The sequence below is a fragment of the Macrotis lagotis genome, chromosome 1, assembly GCF_037893015.1.
Source record: "Macrotis lagotis isolate mMagLag1 chromosome 1, bilby.v1.9.chrom.fasta, whole genome shotgun sequence".
NCBI lineage: Eukaryota > Metazoa > Chordata > Mammalia > Peramelemorphia > Peramelidae > Macrotis > Macrotis lagotis.
This window is the reverse complement of record NC_133658.1, coordinates 897,250,598-897,273,802: the sequence shown is the minus strand read 5'-3', so window position 1 is coordinate 897,273,802 and position 23,205 is coordinate 897,250,598. Positions and strand designations below refer to the sequence as shown.

The 23,205-nt window shown below is 47.0% G+C and overlaps 2 protein-coding genes across 2 annotated transcripts; one reads left to right on the top strand and one right to left on the bottom strand.

The window, feature by feature from the left end:
* Window positions 1–5,106: 5,106 nt before the first annotated feature.
* On the top strand, window positions 5,107–9,543 carry CALML6 (calmodulin like 6). The gene is made up of 5 exons (XM_074217152.1): window positions 5,107–5,133; window positions 6,789–6,963; window positions 7,350–7,494; window positions 7,894–7,994; window positions 9,440–9,543. Exons 1-5 carry the CDS (start codon window positions 5,107–5,109, stop codon window positions 9,484–9,486), a joined length of 495 nt encoding a protein of 164 aa, XP_074073253.1. The 3' UTR covers window positions 9,487–9,543.
* Window positions 9,544–12,288: 2,745 nt separating this feature from the next.
* TMEM52 (transmembrane protein 52) lies at window positions 12,289–22,747 on the bottom strand. Its single transcript, XM_074218709.1, has 5 exons — window positions 22,672–22,747; window positions 22,477–22,520; window positions 21,443–21,481; window positions 18,279–18,457; window positions 12,289–12,648 (listed from the first exon to the last, which is right to left on the bottom strand). Exons 1-5 carry the CDS (start codon window positions 22,735–22,737, stop codon window positions 12,368–12,370), a joined length of 609 nt encoding a protein of 202 aa, XP_074074810.1. The 5' UTR covers window positions 22,738–22,747; the 3' UTR covers window positions 12,289–12,367.
* Window positions 22,748–23,205: the final 458 nt, after the last annotated feature.

The window sequence follows — 23,205 nt, the reverse complement described above, 5'->3', positions numbered from 1 at the left end:
TAAGGCTATTAGGGTACCTGGAACCAAATCATGAAGGGAGGATGTTGAATCCTAGGGTCATGTGTCATGTGTTTACACACTAGTCTGCTTATCTAGAGGCCAAAGTCCAGACATATACCCTCATGGCATTTTCCAAGTGTTTAGACTCCCCAACCTCCATTTCAAAAAAGGGGAAACTGGGTCACAGGGAAGTGAGATAATTTACCCAAAGCATCAGAGACAGGATTTGAACTCAAGTCTTCTGACTCCAGATGAGTCTTTCTATTCTACTCCAGTGTTTGTCCTGGAGAACTGCTTGGCTTCTTCCTTCCCCTTTAGTTTCCCTGCCCTTCCCATCCCAGGCTTATTCCCATTGGCATTGCTCCTCCTGCTCAACCACATCCTTCTCCTCCTTTCTGTCACTTCCAGTTCCCAGAGGGCACCACCCAACTAAGCCCTTCATTTTATTAAAAGTGACCCAGAAAGAAAGGACAGTTGGGGTAGAAAGGGTGCTGGCAAAAATACTCCCCAAAGAAGAAGACAGACCCTCTTAGGCAGGGCAATTTTGTGACTACTATGTACAATTGAATGTATCCTGTAAGGGAACCAAACTATTCACTCACCGTTTCACATACAGCTCTTTTATTCCTCATTCCTTTTATTCCTTTATTCCTTGAAGCATTCATTCAAAAAAAAAGTTTTAAAAGCTTATGATAAAAAATATAAAACACTACTGGCTATATTGTCTGGAGAGACCTGAATTCAAATTCTTCCCAGGAGTCAGTCTTTTATTATTAAAAATATGTGATTCCATAGCCATTATATAGATAGCTGGAGGAGGGAGGAGAGAGAGCAAGAGAGCGAGAGCGAGAGAGTGAGTGAGCAGAGAGAGAGAGAGAGAGAGAGAGAGAGAGAGAGCTGGGACACCGAGAGGGTAAGCCTCATCTCTAGAGTCTCACACACAACTTGTATCTGAAGTAGGAGTAGACAGCACTTTAATATTTGCATAGTATTTTGCAAATATGATCTCATCCATGATTTATAACTTTATAATCTCATTTCACAGATGAGGAAACTGAGGTAGGCCAAAGCTAAGTGACTTGGCAACCATGTGTTATGAGGTGGCAAAGAATTTGTTTTTGTGTATAAATATATATATATATTCTATATATCATTTTATATAATGTTTTATTCATAATTTTATGGCCTTTACTTAAATCACACTAATATATAAAATAATCTTATTTGACCCTCAAAATAATCAGGTAAAATAGGTAAAGGTGCCCCCATTTTATAGAAGATGAAATTGAGGCTCAGAAGGGATAAATAGTTTGCCCCCACAACTAATATGCACCAGAGGTATCTCTCTTCACTCTGAATCTAATGCACTTTTTGCTATATCAGACTGCCTTCTCAACTAACTGTGTGACCAAGAACAGTTTTTTGTCTGAGCCTCAGTAGAGACCACTGTGGAGATCCCTTCATGAACTTATTGGGGTGGTCAGGTGATGTAGTGGAGAGAGTCCTGAGTCTGGAGTTAAAAAGATTCATCTTCCTGAGTTTGAATTGGACCTCAGACACTTGCTACCTATGTGATCCTGGGCAAGTCATGTAACCATGCTTGCCTTGGTTTCCTCATCTGCAAAATGAGCTGAAAAAGGAAATGGTAAACTGCTCCAGTGTTTTTGCCAAGAAAGCTCTGAATGGGGTCTGAAGGGTCTGAAATAATTGAACAATAACACAGATTTATGATGAAGTTCAATGGGAGAGAAATGAAGACAAAAATGAAGCAAGTAAAGTGTATCACAGTCACAAAGTACTGGATCTGGACTGAGGAACATATGAGTCAAATCCAGCCCCAGACTTTCTAGCTGTGTGACTCTGGGCAAGTCACTTTAACTCCTGGGTGCCTCGGTTTCTTCATCAGGGGTAATAAGAGCCTTTTTTTCCATAGGGTTATGGTGATGATACAATGATATAATATTTATAAAGCACGCTGCAAAATTGGAAGTTAGATATATACTATTATAAAATATAATTTATAATATATAAAATATATAAGTATTATAATTAGGGTGCTTTGCAAACCTCAGAATACATAAATGTTAGCTATTATTATTTTTATCCTTATCATCATTATTACTTTATTTATTGCACTATAATTCTTCCTTATTTTTCAATTTTGTGTCCATAAGCAGACTGTGGCAACCTTGAGGACAGGGGGCCCTCCAAAACCACCTTAGAAGTCAGATGAAGGAGGCATAGGTGGTGTAGTGAATAGAACACTGGCCCTGGAGTCAGGAGGACCTGGGTTTAAATTCGTTCTCATATACAATAATTACCTAATGGTGTGACCTTGGGCAAGTCACTTAACCCACTGCCTTGCAAAAAACTTTTAAAAAACCCGAAGTCACAGGGCAGCTAGGTAGCACAGTGGATAGAGCACCGGCCTTGCAGTCAGGATTACCTGGGTTCAAATCCGACCTCAGACTCTTAATAATTACCTAGCTGTTTGGCCTTGGGCAAGCCACTTAACCCCATTGCCTTGAAAAAAATCTAAAAAAAAAGTTAGATGAATACTTCATCTTCATTCTAGGCTCAGCTCAGGTGCCACCTCTTACAGGAATGTCTTCCCTGATCTCCAGATGTTCTCTTTCTCCTTCAGGAAACTCATCTTTACTTTCAAGTTTGCATGTTATATATATCCCTACAATTGTACTGGATTGTCAGCTCCTTGAGGGAAAGGCAATATTGTTTTGCTTTGTGTTTCTATCCCCTGACAAGGGAAACCAGTTTGATGACTAGGGGTTAAATTTTTAGTATGAACATGTACAGCTTAGAAATTGGCAAACATTACAATTCAGGGCTTGATTTATTGTTTTGTTGTGCATCTCTAGACCTAAGAACATGATAGAGAAAATATTAATAATAGAGATAAAACTTGGAAGTTTGTTATTTGCCTATTCCCCGCCCCTCCTTTGAACTGAATAGCTATTTAAAGTAATGTTTGTTGCAGAATCAAACTGAACCATCATTTGCTTCAGATGAGGAAATTGAGGCAGGAGGAAATAGAGAAATGTTCCTAGATGGGACAGGTTTTCTCAGAAGTCCATAATGTCCATGCCCCATCCTTTGGGAGACTAAGGACCTGAACCCTGAATCACAGGCAGGAAAGAAAGATGTTGACTATCTCCTACCTGAGGATTCAGAAATATCTTGGTGGTAGGAAGGGGACAGACAGGAGCAGCCCCAAGGAGAGAATGAGTGTCCAAAAATAGGGCCTCTGCTTACTCCTGCCCAAACCATAAATGGCTCCGTGAAGCCCCAGCCCCAGGGGAATGAATGGGGTAGACAGAGCCCAGCCCCAAGCTGAGGCTAAAACCCAGCTCTCTGCTCCTGCTCAAACCTGAGCCGAACCGACACGGGAGCAGCCCCACAGAACTCAGTTTGACCATGGTGAGTACAACTGAACCCAGTGATCCTCTCCAGAGTAAACCCCAAGAGCAGGGACCCTCTGACAGTGACATGGAGAGCATGAGGAAGAAGCCAGAGCTGGGGCTCCTTGGCTTGGGGTAAAGTTATGCCAAATGGCGATGATGGCAGAATTCTAAGCTAAGGTTCTGCATTGGTCAGTGTTGGGTAGAGGACAGAAGATTAAGTTCAGAAGCAAAAGGATCGGGGTTCAGGTTCTGTCTTAATGTCACCCTGGGCAAGTTATTTAACTTCTGTCTAAGAAGAGAAGTGACAGAAGAATTGTTGGTCTCATCTCCATTGGCAGAGAGTTTCTGAAGTGTTAATTCTCCATTCCCAAGAAATCTTACAGTCTGTCCTTCCCCCATCCCCACCCAATCTAATCAAATCAATATTTATTAAATACCTGCCTACAATGTATAAGACACCACTGGATGTCAAACTGAACTGATGTCAAAGCCAAACCGAACAATTCTTGTCCTCAGGAAACTTACATTCTACTGGGGGAGGGAGGGGCATGCTTAAACGACACAGGCTAATGGGTTCGATTAATTAAAAGATAGGTAGATTATGTACAAGATGTATTTTGGAGGAAGGAGAGAATACTGAGGATTAGGGGGATCAAGAAAATCTTCTTTTGGGGGCGGCTAGGTTGTGCAGTGGACAGAGCACCGGCCCTGGAGTCAGGAGGACCTGAGTTCAAATCTGACCTCAGACACTAAATAATTACCTAGCTGTGTGGCCTTGGGCAAGCCACTTAGCCCCATTGCCTTGCAAAAAACTTAAAAAAAAAAGGCTTCTTTTATCTGGTGGTGAATGAATAGAAACTTCAAGGATTCTGGGACTTCTAAGGACCAAGGTGAGGACATTCCTGGGGTGGGGAACAGCCCAATAACAGACATAGAGGTAGTAGAGAGAATGTTCTCCCACCTTTTAAGAAAGCAGTAAGGGATTTAAGAGAGTGGGGCAGTTTAACTGGGGTGTAGAAGGTCTGAAGGGTGGCAAGGCTGAAAAGTTAAGTCAGAGCCAAAATGTGAGACCAGAGAGTTTATAATGTATCCTAGAGGCAATAGGGAGACATAGAATTTCTTGAGAAGGGAAGTGACAGGGTCAGAGAAGTAGGATCTTTTTGGCAGCTATGTGGAAAATGAGGCAGAGAAGGAAGGGAGAGATTGTTCACTAAAGGTTCATTTAGGAGGTTGCTGCAATTAGTACAGAAAGAAGAATGTGATTCTGAACTAGGAGACTGACCATGAGTAGAGAGAAAGGGATGGAAGCAAAAGTTATTGTGGAGATCATCTTGGTAAGACCAGATCACAGAGTTGTCACGAGGGAAAGGAGCTTCTACTATGTGCCTGATGAATTGCTTTACAAATGTCTCCTCTGAAAGTCACATATTTGGTAAGTGATTGAGTTGAAATTTGAATTCAGATTTTCCTAACTCTATGCTCAGGGCTCTCTGTGCTGCAGCCCCTTAGTTCTCTCTGTTTAAGACAGAATATTGGGGAAATGAGGTGTTGGGGAGAAGGAAGAATGCTGAACGGCACTGGTGCCTGGAAGGATTGTATCACCTTCAATAGAAAGAAGACAAAGAGGAAGAGGAGGGTCTGGGGGGGGAAGAAATTCAGTTTACTGTTTACTGATCTGCAGTTGGAGATGTGCAACAAGGAGTTAGTTGGTGAGGTGAGTCTAGAGTTCAGTAGAGGGATGAGGGTTAGCCATGCTGATTGATCTGGAAGGTGTCTACTCAGAGATGGTAATTCAACCTGTTGGTAATGTAGATGGGAGAAGATGGGTGGAGAGAGAGAAGGGAGTGGCAGAGAGTAGGTTATCCCGAACCAGGTGTAATCCAAAAGCTGAATTGGTCTCTCCAGAATTTGCCTTCTCCAGAAAAGGTCTTGGGTTGCCACCAATGGTATTGGGTGGATTTGTCTTTTTGGAACTCATTCTACTTGGAAGTGAAGATGGGTTTGGCAGGGGGAGCTGGTGTTAGTTGTAGGTAACATAGAACCAGTAGAGGTTTTTGTTTGTTTATTTTTGCAAGGCAGCGGAATTAAGTGACTTGCCCAAGGTCACACAGCTACATAATTATTGAATGTCTGAGGCTGGATTTGGACTCAGGTCCTCTGTGCCACCTAGCTGCCTCATAGTAGAGCTTTTGAATTTGGAAGTTCTTGGGAACAGGATCATGCTCAAGATCTGAAATCTGCAAGATGTTGGGACTTTTCCCCTATTTTTTCCTTAGTGAGGGGAGAGTGGGGATGTCTCTGTCTTTCTCTTCTCTTTAATCCCCTTCCCAATTAGGGAAAGGCAGAGTTTCTGGGAATGGGAGAAGGGAAGATGGATGACAACATTAAATGGTTCAGAGAAGGATAGGGGAGTAGAGATGGCAGCTTCCCCCTCTCTGCAAAGTTCTGATCCATGCCTTTAGAACCTCATACTGTTCCCCCAGAGCAGGGAGGTGGTGCAGTGGATAGAGCATCATCCCTAGTCAGGAGGGCCTGAGCTTAAATCTGGTCTCCGACACTTACTAACTCTGTGACCCAGGCAAGTCACTTAACTTGTTTGTCTCAGTTTCCTCATCTGAAAATGAGCCAGAGGAGGAAATGGCAAACCATTCAGTATCTCTGCCAAGAAAACCCTAAATGAGGTTCTCGTGCTCTGGGCTTCAGTTTCCCCATATGTAAAAGAATAAGAGTTGGACTAGATCATTTCTAAGGCCCTTGCAGCTTTGAGACTATGAATCTATGAATGGGACCCAAGATAGCAGGAGTAAACACATGGAAGTAGCAGATCAGTTCCCCAGCTGGAAGGGACCTAAGGCTCCTCAAGGATGATCTAGTCATGCCTGAGTCCACCATAGCATAGGACAATGGGATGAAGCTACAGTCCGAATGATGGAAAAAATTCCCCTAGGAGAATGTGAGTTCCTTGAGGGTCTTTCTTCATTTCTAGGTCAGTGACTAGCGTGTAATAGAAGTTTACAAACCACTTCTTGTTTAATTGAACTTAGATGGGAAGCAACATTTCCAAAGAATTAGGGTGGATCATGAGCCTTTGAGATGTTGCCCAGAGAAATCCTCAGTCCCAGGAAGCTGGAACCCTGGCCCTTGACCTTGACCCTGATTCTGGGCTAAAGAAGTTGGGTGGTGCAGTGGTTGGAGGACTGGAGTCAGGAGAACCTGAGTTCAAATCCAGCCTCAGACACTTGATATTTACTAGCTGTGTGACCTTGGGCAAGTCATTTAAGCCCATTATCTCAGGAAAAAATGTTTTTAAAAAGTGGGGAAATAAATTCCATGACTATGGCCATGATCATGGAGCTGGTGTTCCTATAGACCGACCGACTGTCAGCTGATCAGATCAAGGAATACAAAGGCATCTTTGAGATGTTTGATGAAGAAGGCAATGGATTGGTGAAGACCAGTGAGCTGGAACGTCTAATGAGTCTACTGGGCATCAACCCCACCAAGAGCGAATTGGGGAGCATGGCCAAGGAGGTGGACAAAGACAGTGAGGACACTGGGTTGGGTACCCACTGGCCCTCTTTGTCCTATCCCATCCACTGACCACTGAGTGGGGGAGATAACACCCATTCTGATAGGAGGTGGACCTTGCCCTCAGGGAATTCCCAATGGGGGTGGGGGAGACACACAGTTCCTGCCCTCAGGAGTCTCTAGTCTATTGGGGAAGGGGACAATTCCTAACCTCAGAGAGCCCTTTATCTGAAGAGGGACACACTTCCCTCACTCTCAAGAAGGAGAGGAAGGGAGGCAGTCTTTTTTCCTTAGAAAGTCCCTAATTAGAGGTGGGAGAGGTGGGAGCTCTGGGGCCTTTTATTGAGTACAAACCCCTAAAGTGGCCTCATATCTATGTGAGAAACTTACTTTTCCTCTCAGACAAAGGCACCTTTAACTGTGATGGGTTCTTGTCGTTGATGGGCATTTATCATGAAAAGAGCAAAAACCAGGATGTGGAACTGAGAGCGGCATTCAAAGTCTTTGACAAAGAGTCTAAAGGTTACATAGACTGGGACACACTCAAGTGAGATGTGTGTGTGTGTGTGTGTGTGTGTGTGTGTGTGTGTGTGTGTGTGTGGCTATCTATATGGGTGGGCAGGAGGGGATTCTGCATGGGAATCAGTGGGCAGAGGGTTATAGAATATTGTGAGCTGTCTCAGCCTGGGAAGGTAGAGGAAACAAAATGAGGAAACCCTCTGCTGATGGGGAGACACACCCCTGCTTTCAGGGAGCCCACAAACTAGGAGGAAGCCTGTCCCTGGAGGGTGGGGCACAGTTCCTTACTCTTAATTTCCTTAGTCTGAGGGCTGAGCTGTGGGAAGAGCTAAATAAATGGAAGTGAGATTGAGGGGGAGGGGGGGACAATGAGGAAGTCTTCCTGGAGGAAGTGAGCCTGGTTCAGCTTTGTGGGGTCCTGTGGTAGGTACGTACTCATGAATGCTGGGGAACCTCTTAATGAGGTGGAAGCTGAGCAGATGATGAAGGAGGCTGACAAAGATGGAGATGGAACCATTGATTATGAAGGTAAGGCTACTCCCCTATGCCCACTTGGGTCCCCAGGACCCAAGATCAGGACCCAGGCCCCTTCTTTGCCCCCTCCACCCAAAGGCCCATTGGTCAGAATCTCCCAACCCAAGGAGATCCTAGGCCCTAGGCCCTAGAGCCTCCTGCCCTCACCCTCTCAACCTGTGTAGCTTGGACAAGGGCAGGGAGATTGCCCTTCCCTAGCCTGGCAGCAGGGGGCATTAGAGGCTCAGAAAGAGCCAGCCCCCGGGTACAAGGATGGGAGCAGGTGGATTGGCAGAAATGCTGCAGCGCCCCATGTCCTTTGGGGTTCTGCCTCTCTGCCCTCGTTGGGAGGCACAACACAGCCCTGCTCCTTTTCCTAATTGCACCCATCCCTTCCTTTCTCATTTACCCAATTCTGTCTGGACCTTTCTTTGGCCCTGCCCCTGGTTCTGTTTCTTGGTTGGGCCTCTCTCCTTGTTCATCTTTATTCCTGTTTCCCTCCTTGCATAGAACTCATCTGCTTTGCCCCCATCTCTCCCAGTCCCTCCCCTGTCTGTGTCTTTGCCTCTCCTTGTCCCAGTCTCTGCTGTCTCTGCCTCTGCTCCTTGTCCAGTCCTTGTTCTCTGTTCCATCTCTTTTCTTTCTGTCTTTGCCCTTCCTTCTCTCCTTGTTCCTCTCCTCTTTCCTCTCTCCTCCTTGTCTCTGCACTCCCTCCCTCCTCTCCTTTCTCCTTTCTCTTCTTGTCTCTTCACTTTCTCCCTTTTCTCCTTGTTCCTCTCCTCTTTCCTCTCTCCTCCTTGTCTCTGCACTCCCTCCCTCCTCTCCTCTTTCCTCTCTCCTCCTTGTCTCTGCACTCCCTCCCTCCTCTCCTCTTTCCTCTCTCCTCCCTGTCTCTGCCCATCCTCCCTTCTCTCTTTGTCCCTCCCTCCTGCATTTTCTGTCTATCCTCCCATCTCTCCAATCCCTTCTCTCCTTGCCCTTCTACTTCTGCCTTTGTCCCTTTGTCCTGGTTCTTCTCTCCCTTTCTCCTTCGTTCTTACATCTCTGGGAGGGCTTGGCTGAGAGACAATCTCTCCAACTGGCTTCCACCGAGGGAAGTTTCCAATTTTGGCTGCCGTTGCTCTCCTCTCCTCCCTTGTTGGTGTGTGGATGGGGAAGACTGAGATAGCAGCTCCTTTCTGAGCTGTTCTTACGATGCATTGGAGGGGACTGGGGGGGATTTCCCAGTTAGAGCTCAGACCAAAAAAATGCACTTCTGTAGGGGAGGGCAGTCCAATGACCCTTGGTCATTCAATCATTATGGGTGGGCTTCCTTTGTTATTCTTCATGCTGGAATTAGATTATCCAGGTGTGGGCACTCTCTGCCCACCCTCTCCCTTACTATGTTGCCACTGGGAATGGGTGGGGAAGATTTGGGGTTCACAGGACTATTCCTCTAACTTTCAAATTCATGCCCTCAGAGTTTGTGGCCATGATGACTGGAGAATCCTTTAAACTCGTCCAGTAGGGATGGATGGATGGCCGGAGTCGTGATTGATCAACACAGCACCCCTCCCCCCACAAGCCCCTCTTTAATAAATTTTCTTTATAATGACTTTTTTTGAACCTCAGAAATCCCCTGCTGCACCCCCACTTCTTCCTCAGGTCCTCTGCTCTGACTACTCTTCCCTCCAATCTGCTAACAGGTCCCTAGCAGGCTCAACTTTAGGGGAACAAGGTGGCCAGTTCTATCCCCAGTGTCATTTCTATCAGTTTTGAAGTCCAGCCATTCTCTCCCTAAAGGCCTCCTCTTACCTCCTCCAATGAGGAGGGAAAATAGACCAAACAAAAACTGGGCCCATGGAATTTACATGAAGACCAAACCTTATTATCTTCACTTTTTAAAAGCTATCTTATGTATTGAGAAAAACAAAAAACAAAAAACTGGGCCAAGAGCTCAGGGATGAGGAGGAAAGACAAAGCAAAATAGAGAACCATTTGGTCATTGTCCATCACCAGCTCCCAGGAAGTAGAGTACCGTGGTCTGAAGTCAGAAGACCTGGACTCAGTACCCCAATCTGGAAAATGAAGGGGTCATTGGCTCATGAACCACGGATGGAAGTTGCTGAGGCAGATTTAGGCTTGATGGGAGGATCTCCCGCCTCTCCTCAGACAAGTACTGAATGACCAGTTGTGGGGCAGGCCGAGGTTTCTATTCAGCTATGGCATAGACAAGATGGCACCTTGGTAATAACTTCTAGAAATCTTCACATTCCAGCTATGCAATTTACCCTGTGCTTCGGAATAGGTCACCTTTGCTCATCTATAAAGTGGGGAGTCAGAACTTAGCATTCTGAATGGACCCTAAAGGGACCACCTAGTCCAACCATCTCATTTTATAAATGAGGACACACTGGCCCAGGAAAATCATCCAGGGAGTAAATGGCAGAAATTAGATGGCTAACATTCTCCCCTAGGTGTTCAACCTTCAACCATAGAGGCCCCATCCAGGGGCAGGAAGGGGTCTAGAGAAGCAAATGCACTTGGCCCTGGTCACACAGCAGGCCCACCAGTTTCAAAGGCAGAACTAATAACAGCAATTAAAATAACCAAATAGGCTACACATCAAATACTCTGTTAAGCCCTTTTACAAATGTCTCATTTGAGTCTCACAACTCGGGGAGATAGGTGCGTTATTATCCTTAATTTTACAGATGAGGAAACAGAGGCAAAGAGAGGTGAAGTGACTTGTTCAGGGTCATATAGCTCATACATGTCTGAGGCCACATTTGAACTCAAGTCTTCCACACTCCAGGCCCCATGCCCTATACAATATGGTGCCACCTAACTTCCCCAAAGACTAAGACCCAAGTCTCCTGCTTCCTTGTCAAAGGCCCCTTCTATAATGTTTCCCTCCCCCTTCTTCAATCATGTAATCACAAATCAGAAGGGAAAGATTTAGATCTGGAAGAGTAGAAAGACCTCTGGGTTCAAATCCTACCTTTGTTATTTCCTATCTGGGTAAGCCGCTGGTTAAGAATCCAACTGGGTTAGTACCTGATATACAATTATCTATGTCACTGGGAGAAGGAAGGATAGAATGTTTGTTGCCCCAACTCATGTGCTCTCCTTCCCCAGGTAGGCAAGGCCCCCCACCCCACCTTGTACTCCAGATTCAATCAGCATAGGAAAAAAATCCCCCCAAAACTTTTCTTTTTATTCCTCCAAAGAAAAAAGCCATAGAAATCAAAGCAGACAATTAGACTGGAGCAGTTAATTCAGTCATGAGACAAGGAACTCCTTCCTCCCACTGCCTACCCACTCACCCCAGGATTCTCCCTACAGGCTTCCATTCAGCCCCATCTCCACCTCAGTACTGGACAGTACCAGGCTCAGATGAACAAGGCAGGGTCCAGAGGAGGGCCACCAGAATGGTGAAGGAGCACTAGTTCATCCCATAGGAGGATGGCTATCAAATAAAGTCTTTTGGCATGCAGAAGGCAGCACTGGGGTGAGGAGAGGCCATGATAACTTCTCCAAACATCTTGAATGGCTATCACATGGAAGGGTAGCCTGTTTTGGCCTTGGAAAGCTATAGGGAGAAATGACAAAATGGCAAAATTTAGACTTAATGCAAAGAAAATCTTCCTTCCATTTAATGGGTGATTAGTAGATGTAATGAGTTCTCCCCACTCCTCACTGAAGGTCAGATGACCATCTAAGTTCTTTTGGGGCTGTGTCAGAATAAATGATGTCTCATGGCTCCTTCTGGTTCTTCTGTACTGAGAAGGGGGGCTGAGCTGAGCTTTTATCCAGACTCAACATCCCCTCCCAGCTCCTAACACACCCATCTGGCCACCTGGAATGGGATGGAGGAAGTGTCTTCCCACCCTAGTAATGCTCAGAGAGTCCTCCCTGAGTGGACTTGGGTCCATCCCCTTTGGGCAATCTTCACATTCTCAGTCTCTCCTGCAGTTTATAATCATCACACAACCAGTGGTTCCAGCCTCCCACGATTCCTAGATGACTCTTGCAGGGAGAGAGGCTGCTGGAGGACAGGTCTGCTCCCATTCCTTGGCCTGGCTTGACCTGGCCAGTACTGACAGCCCCCAGGTGGGGGGCCGAGTATCTTCTTCCTTCCCGATGACGTCAGGGGAGCGGAGCCCAGGACATTTTGTTCCTCCCCTTGGCGGGGAGAGGTCTGGACTGGTCAGGGCCATCTGCTATTTTTATCAGCCTGCTCCTCGACTGTCACCAGATCCCCTCTAAGTGAAGGTTGCCGAGCTGGCCCCAAGCCAGGGGAGGGGACACCAAGGATGGCATCTGTTAGCCCCCCCCACCTGGGTTGCTCTCCACTGCTCCTCAAGGTTCTTGGGGCAGCTCTTTCCAAAGCCCCTCTTGCTCCTGGGCTATGGCTGGGGTTCTTCAGGGTCTGGGGAAGGGTTTGACCCCGGTTCTTGCCTGGGCTGCAAGTCCCCATGGAGGTCAGGTTGTTCTGGGCTCAGGTTGGCCTTCTGGGAAGGCACTGCCCCATCCAAGCCTGGTTTGGCCATCTTAATGGCTTCTTCATAGGAGGGGGGCAGCTCCAGGGCATAAAGGCTATAGGCTGGAGGGGACATGGTGCCTGGCTCCATCTCCCGAAATGCCAGGGGCAGGGGCGGTCCCAGGGGGTACTGGACAGAGCTGTAGGCTGAAGAAGAAAAGAGCAAAAGAAGTTAGAGACCTCCAGGGTGGTGATGGTGGGGAGGGGTGGGGGTCAAGATAGTGTGTGAATAGACTTCAGCTAACATAATCTTCCCCAACCAGAGACACCTTGGATGGCCTGGCTTAAAGCTCACCTGGCCTAGGAAATTCACCCTGACTAATCCCACTTCTCTCTGACTACCTAGTAGTAGAAAAGGCTAAGAACTTGGAGTCAAGAGGGCCTGGGTTCAAATCTTCCAAATTTCATTTCCTGCAATCTCTGACCTTGGACAAATCACTTCAACTCCCAAAGTTTCTTATCTATGAAACAGAATGATCTCTGGGGTCTCTTCTAGCTCTCAGCCCTCCCTGCTGTCTTCTCAGGGTCAGGACTAGATACCAGGAGGTGAGGCTTGTCGACATGATAGGGTAACAAGAGTGATGATTTTAAATCCCACTCAGAAACTTGCTGTCTGTGTGAACTCTGGGCAAATCATTGCAGTCCTCTGACTGATAGACCTTGTTTTCCTTCCTCTGTAAGACGGCAAAAGAATTACACCTGATTCTTCCATGGCTCTCTACTGCCAGCCAAATCAACATCTAGTTACTCTAGAACCTTCTGCCATTCTTGTTCCAACTTAGCAATCTTTCCAGACTTCTCATGTGACTTCCATCAATGGTACACTCCAACCAAACTGTACAAGGCCAGACTCTTCCCCTTAAATAAGGCCCATGATCTCCATTCCCTGCTGAATTCCTACCTATCACTTAAAGTCAGAAGAATACAAGATTCTTCAGGGAAAGACTTCTCATTTTTGGATCTTTGTATTCCCATCACATAATTGGGTGCCAGCTACATCATATATATTCCATCAATGTCTGTTCCTCCATTTAAACATTCATTTTAATAAATGTGTATTTATTATAAATAATATACATAAATGTGTATTTATTATAAATAAATGAGTATTATATACCTACAATGTTAACAAGGCAACAAGTCTTTATTAAGCATATACTGTCATTCATAGTGATGTCATTTAGGTCTTCTTTGATAATGAAGGACGAGAACCAACCAACCAATCAATCAACTGTCAATCACTGGACTAAGTGCTAGGGATAAAAAATAGAAGCAGAAAAGAAAGAGGCTCCTGCCCCTAAGGAATTTTTCTTCTAATATGGTAAGGCAAGGCATAAAAGTGCCAATGGAGGCAGCAAGATTGGTGGGTGGAGCCAATTGGTAGAATAGGAGCCAAACAGTATCTTGTTCAAACCCAATCTCTGACACATTGGTGGTGTGACCTTGGACAAGTCAATCTGTTTTTCAGTATCCCTGAAAATACTACATAATTTTTTTTTTTGCAAGGCAATGGGGTTAAGTGACTTGCCCAAGGCCACACAGCTAGGTAATTATTAAGTGTCTGAGGTCAAATTTGAACTCAGGTCCTCCTGACTCCAGGACTAATGCTGCATCTACTGTGACACCTAGCTGCCCCAGAAAATACTACATAGAAGTTCCTCACCAGAAGTTTCCTATTGAGGAAATTACAGATCAAAGTGAAAAAGGAAAAATGGAAAAATATTTGGAGTAATTTAAAAAGTAGCATGGTATCATGGGGCAAAAAAGCACTGGTTTTAAAGTCAGATGACCTGGGTTTGAATCCTGACTCTGCTTCTTAATTTCCGGGTGACCCTAGGCAGGTCACTTAAATGGAGCTGGACAATATGACTAAGGTCCCTTCCAGAGCTAAAACATAAGACTCTAATTTCAGACCAGGGGGTGGAGGAATCAGCATTGGTCATATGTAGGTGACGCCTGAGCTGAGTTTTCTTTTTCTTTTTTTTTCTTTAGATTTTTCAAGGCAAATGGGGTTAAGTGACTCGCCCAAGGCCACACAGCTAGGTCATTATTAAGTGTCTGAGGCCAGATTTGAACTCAGGGACTCCTGACTCCAGGGCCCGTGCTCTATCTGCTGTGCCACCTAGCTGCCCCTCTGAGATGAGCTTTCAAGGAAATTTAGAAATTAATTTTAAAAGGAAAGAGGAACCAATTAAGATCAGCTTTGACCTCCACCATGAGACCCTGCATCAAAAAACCTTAAGAACCCACTCCTTTGACTTCCACTTGCCATATCCCATTGTATATTATAAAGCTTACTAGGCTACAAGCTAACTAATCTCATCTTCCTCCTAGATTAGAATCCAAGGTCCATGGTGAGGGATGGGGCCAATAAAGGGAGTCTTGACTAAATTTCCCCTTTCCTCTATTACCCAACACAGGGCTCCAAACACAGCGAAAACTTAATAAGTGACTAGCCCCGAGACATTGTCCAAGTCACTTAATACCAGCTCAGACACCGAGGACCTTTTCTTGGCCTCAGTTTCCTCAACTGTCAGATGAGGGAGGTTGGTCTAGATGAATTGGGACCTCTTCTGTGGCTAAACCTATGACCATGACATAACCACACACTTAAGTAGGTATCAAAGGTAGAATTTGAACTCAAGTCTTGTCAGTTTTAGGTCCTATGTAAAAGTTGCCTGATTTTAATCCATTCTCTAATCATAGGATAATAAGGTTAAAGCTAACCTCAAAAGATTTAGTCCCTTTATCGAGTCTAAAACTTCATTTTCCTCTTCTGACAAGTAATAATCATAAAAATAGCTAGCAATTAGAAAGTTGCAAGGTTTGAGAAGAGCTTTTCATGAGTTACCTCATTTGATTCTCACAACATCCTTATTTTACAGATGAGGCAACTGAGGGAGACAGAGGTGAAATGTCTTGCCCAGGGTCACAAACTAGTAAGTGTCTGTGGCTGAATTTCAAGTCCCTGGCTCTTTCAACTGAGGTACCTCACTGCCTTGGTGTCATGAAGACCGGGATTGGAATTTCACTTATAATACTTCCTAGCTTGGCAGTCATGGGCAATTTATTTAATCTCCCTGCCTCAGTTTCCCTGTCAGTAAAATGGGTGCCTATCTGTACCTCCTTTGTAGCCTGTTTTTGAGGCTCAAATGAGGTTACATATGTAAGGTTTTGGAAACTTTAAAACACTATATAAAACAACAGTTACTTATTATTCCCTTGGAGAACTACACAAGGCACCCTAATTTCATGGTTCGGGGTGAACTTGGAGTCAGGAAGGACTTTGATAATAGGCAAGCCACTTCTCAGAATCTCTAGAATGTTAAATTGCAGGCGGCGGTGGTGGTGGGGTTAACCTGATCTGACAAGGGGGAGTTTGCCGGTACAAATGGAACCATGGCTCCTGTCCTTGGTGACTTTATTTGGTATCTCTTCCCCAGCAACTGGCTTAATGCATTTGTTGTTCAGTCATGCCCAACTCTTCATGACCCCATTTGGAGTTTTCTTGGCAGAGATACTGGAGTGGTTTGCTATTTCCTTCTCCGGCTCATTTTACAGTGAGGAAACTGAGGCAAACACAGTTAAGTAGCTAGGCCAGGGTTCCAAGCTAGGAAGTGTCTGAGGGCAGATTTGAACTCAAGTCTCCCTGACTGCCAGTCAGGTGCTCTAAGTATTATGACATCACCTAGCTGCTCTAGCTTAGTGCACAGCAGACTCTTTATAAACATTTGTGGCACCTCTTTCAACAGCCAGGAAAATTTGAATCATTAGAGAATTGGGCATTGTAATTCTCGCTAATTATTATCCAGGAAACACAATGGGGTTTGTTATCTCTTACTCTCTTTAACACCAAAGATTTTAAGGAGGAACCCAGAAGAATCAGAGCTGGCCACCTTTGACTCTGGAATCCAGATGGAGGGGCCTCCACTGGAGTGGAAAAAAGGAGGCTTCCCTTCCCTTCCTTCTCCTCTCCTCCCTGTCTCCAGGCCCTAGAAGGACCTTGGAAATCACCCATTCCAACTGGCTTGTCCTAGAAATAGGGAAACTGAGGTCCAGAGAAAGGGAAGTGACCAGGGTGACCAGTTAAGAGTCAGAGATGGGATCTGAACCCAGGTCTCCTTGACTCCAACACCAGCTTTCTATCTACCAAGCCAAACTGCCTCTCCATACTTAAAAGAGTAAATGAAAAGAAGCCCACCCTTGCTCATGGGAAGGAAGGGACCAGAATGGAAAAGAGAAACAGCTTCAAAAAAGGATCATATCTAAGAGGGGTTCATCCTGGACTCTGTGATTGGTGTAGGGGAGGATACTTGGGGAGTTGTAGACTTCCTTCCCCCCAAAGCAATCAGGGTGAAGTGACTTGCCCAGGGTTACACAGCTACTAAGTGTCTGAGACTGGATTTGAACTCAGGTCCTCCAGAGTCTAAGCCCAGTAGTCTATTCACTGCACTACTTATCTGTGTAGTTATTTTGAATATATTCTGTGTTCAAACTGGTTTTACATGTGGTTGGAAATCTACATACATGTGCATACATGAGTGTAGATGTGAATGCACACATATAAGACATACTGCACATGTATGTAATTTTGTATGTAAATAAGCACATGCTACTGCCCAAGCCATACACAGAGAACATATGATTATATAATATACAACACATATTGCATGGACCCTGTATGTGTATATGCCTACATGCATGCATGGTGTATATGAAGAAAACCTACATACAAACACATATACAAACAGTCAGTGCACACACGTGTGCATGTATGCAGGTGTGTAGGCTTATACACACATATGCATATGATACCACTGATAGAGAACTGGGCCTGGAATCAGGTGCACTTATCTTTTTGACTTCATATATGGCCTCAGATACTTATTAGCTATGTGACACTGGGCAGGTCACTTCACCCTGTTTGCTTCAGTTTCCTCATCTGTAAAATGAACTGGAGAAGGAAATGGCAACCACTCTAGCATATTTGCCAAGAAAACCCCAGTGGGGTCATGGAGAGTCAGAAATGACTGAACAACAACCAAAAAAATAAATTTTATTTTTATTTAACCCAGCAAACTATAAACTTTGTTTAATTTGTATCTTTGTCTTCCTAGCATTGTGTGTTTCTAATAAATGCTAGTTTATTACTTTTGACTTCTGCCCTGCTTCCCTATTCCCTACTTGTGAGTCCTCTCCATGATGCTCTGTCTCTCATAGCAGAGCCTGGCATACGCTGTTGCCAGTTCCTGCTCTTCTGCCCCTTGATATCTCCCCCTCTTAGGTTCCAGGCTCAACTGAAGCTCCATCTGCTGGCAGGGGTCTTTTCTGGTCCTTAACCTGTCCTTACCTGCTCATTCTTTCCCCTCTAAGGTGATCTTTTTATTTGTATATATCTCATACTTAGCCACACAGATGTACATGCGACCTCTTCCAGTGAGGGACTTTGACTCTTTATTTGTATTTCTAGCACTTACTACAGGGCCAGGCTTACAGTAAGTGCTTAATAAATGTTTATTCATTTAATTTGCCCTTAGTACAGTCACTAATACATAGTAGGCACTAAATGTTTTTCCATTCCATCCGCCCATCTGTCCATTCATCCATCCATCCATCCATCCATTCATCCATCCATCCAAATCTCTAATGACTGACACATAGAGACAGGAGTTTAGTCCATCTCTTGTGGACTGACCGATGAATAGAAGCCCATCTCTGCCCTTCCTCCCTTGATGGCTCTGGCCTCATCCCTCCCTCTAATCCTGGTTGACACTCACAGGTGACGGTGCTGTGGATGGTGCTGTCGTTGTCCACAGTGATGACTGTCAGGTCATAGGGCCGCCTGGAGAGGGGGAATGTCGTCTGCGCCGGCGGCCGCTTCCTCTGGCAGCAGAACTTGATGCAGCTTGCCAGGATGCCACAGAGGAGCAGCAAGAACACTGTCAGCAGGATTAGCCTGGGAGTTGGGGAGAGACAATAATGGGTCCCTGGACTTAGCAAGGGCCCTACTATTGGCCACAGCTTTACTAGAGGCATCAGGACCCAGTGATCAAGAAGGAAAAATCCATTTATGAATCACTTACAAAGTGCCAGGGATATTATCTCACCTGTTCCTCACAAGCCTGGGAGGGTGGAGGCTGTTATTATTCCCATTCAACAGATGAGGCAGACAGAGATGAAGTGACTTGTCCAAGATCACATACTAAGTCCCTGATGCTGGATTTGAACTCAGGGTCAGGACTGAATCTACTGCCCCACCTAGCAGCCTGAGAGTTAAGAATGGTAGCTCTGGGTTCCCAGTTCTGTTAGATCTATGGCACCTTCAATGGGTGTCTCCTGGGCCTCAGTTTCCTTGTCTATCAATTGAGGGGGTGAACTAGAGGCCTCTGAGGTTTCTTCTGGCTCTGATCTTGTGACCCTGCAGTTTTTTCTTCAAACCCCAAGGACTGATCACAAGCACCCCCTGAAGAAGCAGAGGATGTTCCTTCTTGGATGGGGTCCAAAGGGAGCCCTGTTCTCTACATCTGGAACCACAAAAGCCAGGCCTCCCATATTTAGCCCTTGGGACTGAACCACATCTAACGTTTATAAAAGTCCTGAAGGTTTGTGAATCCCCTTTTCATTTCATTAGTTTTCTCATGAGACTCCCCGAAGCCACTGCAAATCATTTGGGAAACCTTCGGGGGGTGGTTTTGTCCTGGTAACTTAAAGAAGGTGACAAAGCTGCCCTGGAATCTGCTTATTCTTCACAGCCAAATGGGAAAGCCAGTAGTCCCACTGGCTTTCAGTATCCTTCAAAGGCTATCACCATTGATGGGATTCCATAGGCATTCATACCCATACCCTGTTCCAGTTACTGCAGTAGGTCAAGCTTGGCATGGGCTCTTCTTCAAAAAGTAGCCTCGTACAGTCTGAGTCCAAATCCTCCTTGTGCTCCTCCGGCTTAGGTATCTATGGTTGACAGACCATCGGCCCCCTCCTTTTATAGGTGGGAAACTGAGCTGAGAGGGGTTAAGTGACTTTCCCAGGGTCCTATCATTAATATCTGAGGCAGAATTTGAACTGGGCCTTTCTGGATAGCACTCTATCCCTTGTACTACCCAAGTTAATAAGTGACTTCATGTGGATAATGGGTATCATATTCCTTGTTATTTTCAATGGGTTGGGGAGAGAGTGAAAAGAGGAACAACATTTTTCAATGGGGAAGAGAGAGGATGAAGAGAGAAAAGAAAAATTTATTTAAACAAAAAAGGATGAGTTCATGCAGTAACTAACAGGGACAGGATCTGAATCCAGGGCATCTGGATGAGAAACTTTATTAAGTCTCAGTATCCTCATCTCTAAAATGGGAATAACACATCACCTTTGCAGGGGGTATCCTGAGGGCAGAGCACTCTATAAATGTGAGCAGCTGCCAAAGGGTCTTTGCCCTGGCTTGAAAGGAAGGGTGAGGAGGGACAGCTGTCACCAGGCTTCATTTATGACCGCAAGCCTTGCTCATACGATGCTTCCAAGAACAAAATGTGCTCTGGAATCAATTGTGAAACTGCCAGGCATGGCTGGGCACAGGCTGCCTGCCATACCCTACAGGAGATGTAGAGTCTGGCCACCTCAGTTTGGGGGGAGATACAGAAAGGAGGTTAAAGGACTGAGAAGGGTCATCAGAGGGTATCAGTTATTTGGACTCCATTGACAGGGCAGGGGAAGGACATGCCCTGAGAGGGGGGTCCTCCTCACCTGTAGTTGGAGAAAGGAACAGCAGATTTGCCCCCACTTTGTCTCAGCAGCATTTTTTTTTAAGGAGACCATCTTAGGGTTCCCCACCCCCTTGGGAAATGACTGTGATCAGGTCTGGACTGTCCAGGGACATCCCTTCAGGTTGGCAAGGTCAGGTTCACCATTGTCAGGATGGGGAAAGATGGCAATGGGGAAGTCAACCTAGGAGGAGGCGGGCATTGGCTCTGGGGCCCCAATGCCAGGGACTTCACTGCATTTATGGAGATCTGTCCCCTTCTAATCTGATCTAGGGTGGGAGGAGTCCTAGTTTAGCTTCCCCAGGAATCTCTTCTGTCTCCACTTCTTTGCCAGGAAGCTAAAACCCCCAGGGCTGGGGTGGGGGAGGAAACCAGAGAGGAGGCCAGGCCTTCAGGAACAGAGTTCCACAGTACGGATATTTGTTAAGATGGAAATAGCAGCGGATCAAAAACAAAGTCAGAAGATAGGAGTGCAGATCCCGACTCTGGCGACTCCAGAACCTGCATCAGCTTCTTCCTCTGGCTCATGAAAAAGTTAGGATCGATGCTATTTCACTGTAATGGAGAGGACTCTGAATTTAGTTAAGAGGGTCTTGGGACTGAAATCTGGCCCGATTTATTGCTTTCTAGACTGTGTGACCCTGAGGAAGAGAATTGCCTTCTTTGAGCCTCAGTTTTCACACCTGGAAAATGGGGACAAAGACTCCCTTGCCCAGTCTGCCTCACAGACTGTTGGTTCCTAAGCCCCTATCTAGCTGGGTGCCTGCGACTCACTAGCTGTTTGTTCCTTGACTGAGGAAACTCAGTCTGGATGAGTTTTACAATTGTGAATTCCTAACCTGAGGCTGGGCCAGAAGTCCCCAGATGAGGAATCTCTATCTTCGGGGAGCTAAGGGAGGTTATTCTTGACTCTCAGCTGGGGCTAAATAGTTGACTGCCCAATGGGATGGGGTGAATCAACTCCCTGACCCTTGGGGGCTGCAATAAGGGGACCCTCCCCATTCAGCTCCATTTCAGGAAGTTTCCAGGTAGATACCCTCCATGGGGCTGAGCCAGGTCAGGCCAGGCCAGGCCAGCAGGGGTGTCCCTCCCTGGGCAAACCAGTCCAACCGGCCTGGGAGCTCAGGGCTTACTTAGGCCAGTCCTTTTGCCTCTGTGGAGGGCTCCCTGCCCAGTTCTGCACTTACCAGACATACCACAGGCTGGTCCAGCTGGCATTAGGGCACCTGGAAGAACAGGGGGGGAATTAACTTGAAACTGGAATTGGAGCCCCAGTTTAGACCTAAGTGGGGAGGGGGGGTTGGGAAGCCTTTTAGAGGACCCCACCCTAGGCTCTGGAAGGAGAAAGGAGGGCCCTTGCAAGCTGGGGCAAGTCCCTTCCAAGGAGAAGAGGGCTGGGCTGTTGGCTTGGCTTGGGTTTAACCAACACAACTGATATATTTGGGAGGGCATTTCCAGGACCCTCCAGAGCTGCCTCTTAAACCCAGATCTCCCCACTTTCACAGCTTCTCCCAATAGAAGATCCCAGTTCAGAACCCCCTCCCCTAAATAAAAGGATGGCCAACTCTTTCTCCCCACTTGATTTTGCTGGGGAGTTCCCTGGAGCCCCTGTGGTTCCAATTGAGCATTGGTTGACGTGTGTGTGTGTGTGTGTGTGTGTGTGTGTGTGTGTGTGAGATACAGACAGAGAGAGACAGAGAGACAGAGAGACATGGTGGGGGGAAGAGAGGAGAAACAAGCATGAAGAGAAGAGGAGAGAGAATGAAGAAGAGAGGAAAGGAGAGAGGAGAGAAAAGAGAGACACACACAGGAGACAGAGAAACACACATAGACAGAGACAGAGACAGAGACAGAGACACACACACAGACAGAGAGAGGAGAAGAAAAGAAAGGGAGAGACAGAAAGAGAGCCAGAGACAGAAAGAGAGAGAAAAGAAAGAAAAAGGAGAAAGGGAGAGAAAGATGAGAGAGCACGAGAGAGCGAGAGAGGGAGGGGGCTGCTGCTCTCAGACTTTATTTTTAGCGGCTCCTGAAGGGATAATCAGCTGTGGGGTTTGGTGACCTGCAGGTTATGGTGGGGGGTGGGTAAGGGGCAATCCCCTGGGGGGGGTTCCCAATCAGAGTACAGAAAGGGTGTGTGTGTGTGTGTGTGTGTGTGTGTGTACCCCAGTTCAGTCCGGGGTGGGGGCTCCCCCTCCCGCAGGGCCCCCTCCAGACTTACTGGTCGGCGAGGTCGCAGCTGCCCTCTGCCAGGTCCAGTGCCACCTGCGGGGAGGGGGGAGAGGAGGGAGGAGGAGTTGAGCGGGGGGTCCCCACAGAGCCTCCGGGCCCGGGCGGCCTGGGGGCGCTCCCTCCCCCCGCGCCGCGTGTCTCCCCGGGAACAAAGAGGGGCCCCGGCCGGCAGCGAGCCGCTCACCTGCAGCAGGAGGAGGGACAAGGGCAGCGCGCGGCCGCGGCCCCCCCGCGCTCCGGGGGCAGCCATGGTGGCCGTGACCGTGGCCCCCCCGCACCGGCACCCGGGAGAGCTCCGGCGGGGCGTCCGGGGCCGCCTTTATGGCCGCCCCGCCCGCCCCTGGGCGCCCCCGCTCCCGCCTGGCCCCGCCCCCGGCCCGGCCCCCTCCTCCGGGCGCCCGGGCGGGCCGGGCCAGGAGGGCCGGGGCCGCCCAGAGCGCCCGCCCCGAGGCCCGGCTCCCGGCCCCGCCCTCCTGGCCTCGGCAGTCCGGCCTCCGGCGTCCACCTGGGGAGACTGAGCCCCGGAGGAAGGCGCCTGGCGGGAGCGGAGACAGAGGGCGGGGCGGCTCGGCGGCGCCGTGCTTAGAGCCCAGGACCTGAGTTCAAATCCGCCCTCAGACACTGAATAATGACCTAGCCGTGCGGCCTTGGGCAAGCCACCTAACCCCATTTACCTTGCAAAAACAAAACAAAACAAAAAAGCAGAACGCTGAAGTGG

Bases quoted from the DNA above. Each gene is read 5' to 3' on its own strand.
- CALML6 (XM_074217152.1), top strand. From the start codon at position 5,107: ATGTGCAACAAGGAGTTAGTTGGTGAG. The intron at 5,134-6,788 runs GTGAGTCTAGAG...GTGTTCCTATAG, and splicing joins ACAAGGAGTTAGTTGGTGAG to ACCGACCGACTGTCAGCTGA. The intron at 7,495-7,893 runs GTGAGATGTGTG...GTCCTGTGGTAG, and splicing joins ATAGACTGGGACACACTCAA to GTACGTACTCATGAATGCTG.
- TMEM52 (XM_074218709.1), bottom strand. From the start codon at position 22,737: ATGGCTGCCCCCGGAGCGCGGGGGGGCCGCGGCCGCGCGCTGCCCTTG. The intron at 21,482-22,476 runs GTAAGTCTGGAG...CTGTTCTTCCAG, and splicing joins AGCTGCGACCTCGCCGACCA to GTGCCCTAATGCCAGCTGGA. The intron at 18,458-21,442 runs GTAAGTGCAGAA...CCCAACTCCCAG, and splicing joins ACCAGCCTGTGGTATGTCTG to GCTAATCCTGCTGACAGTGT.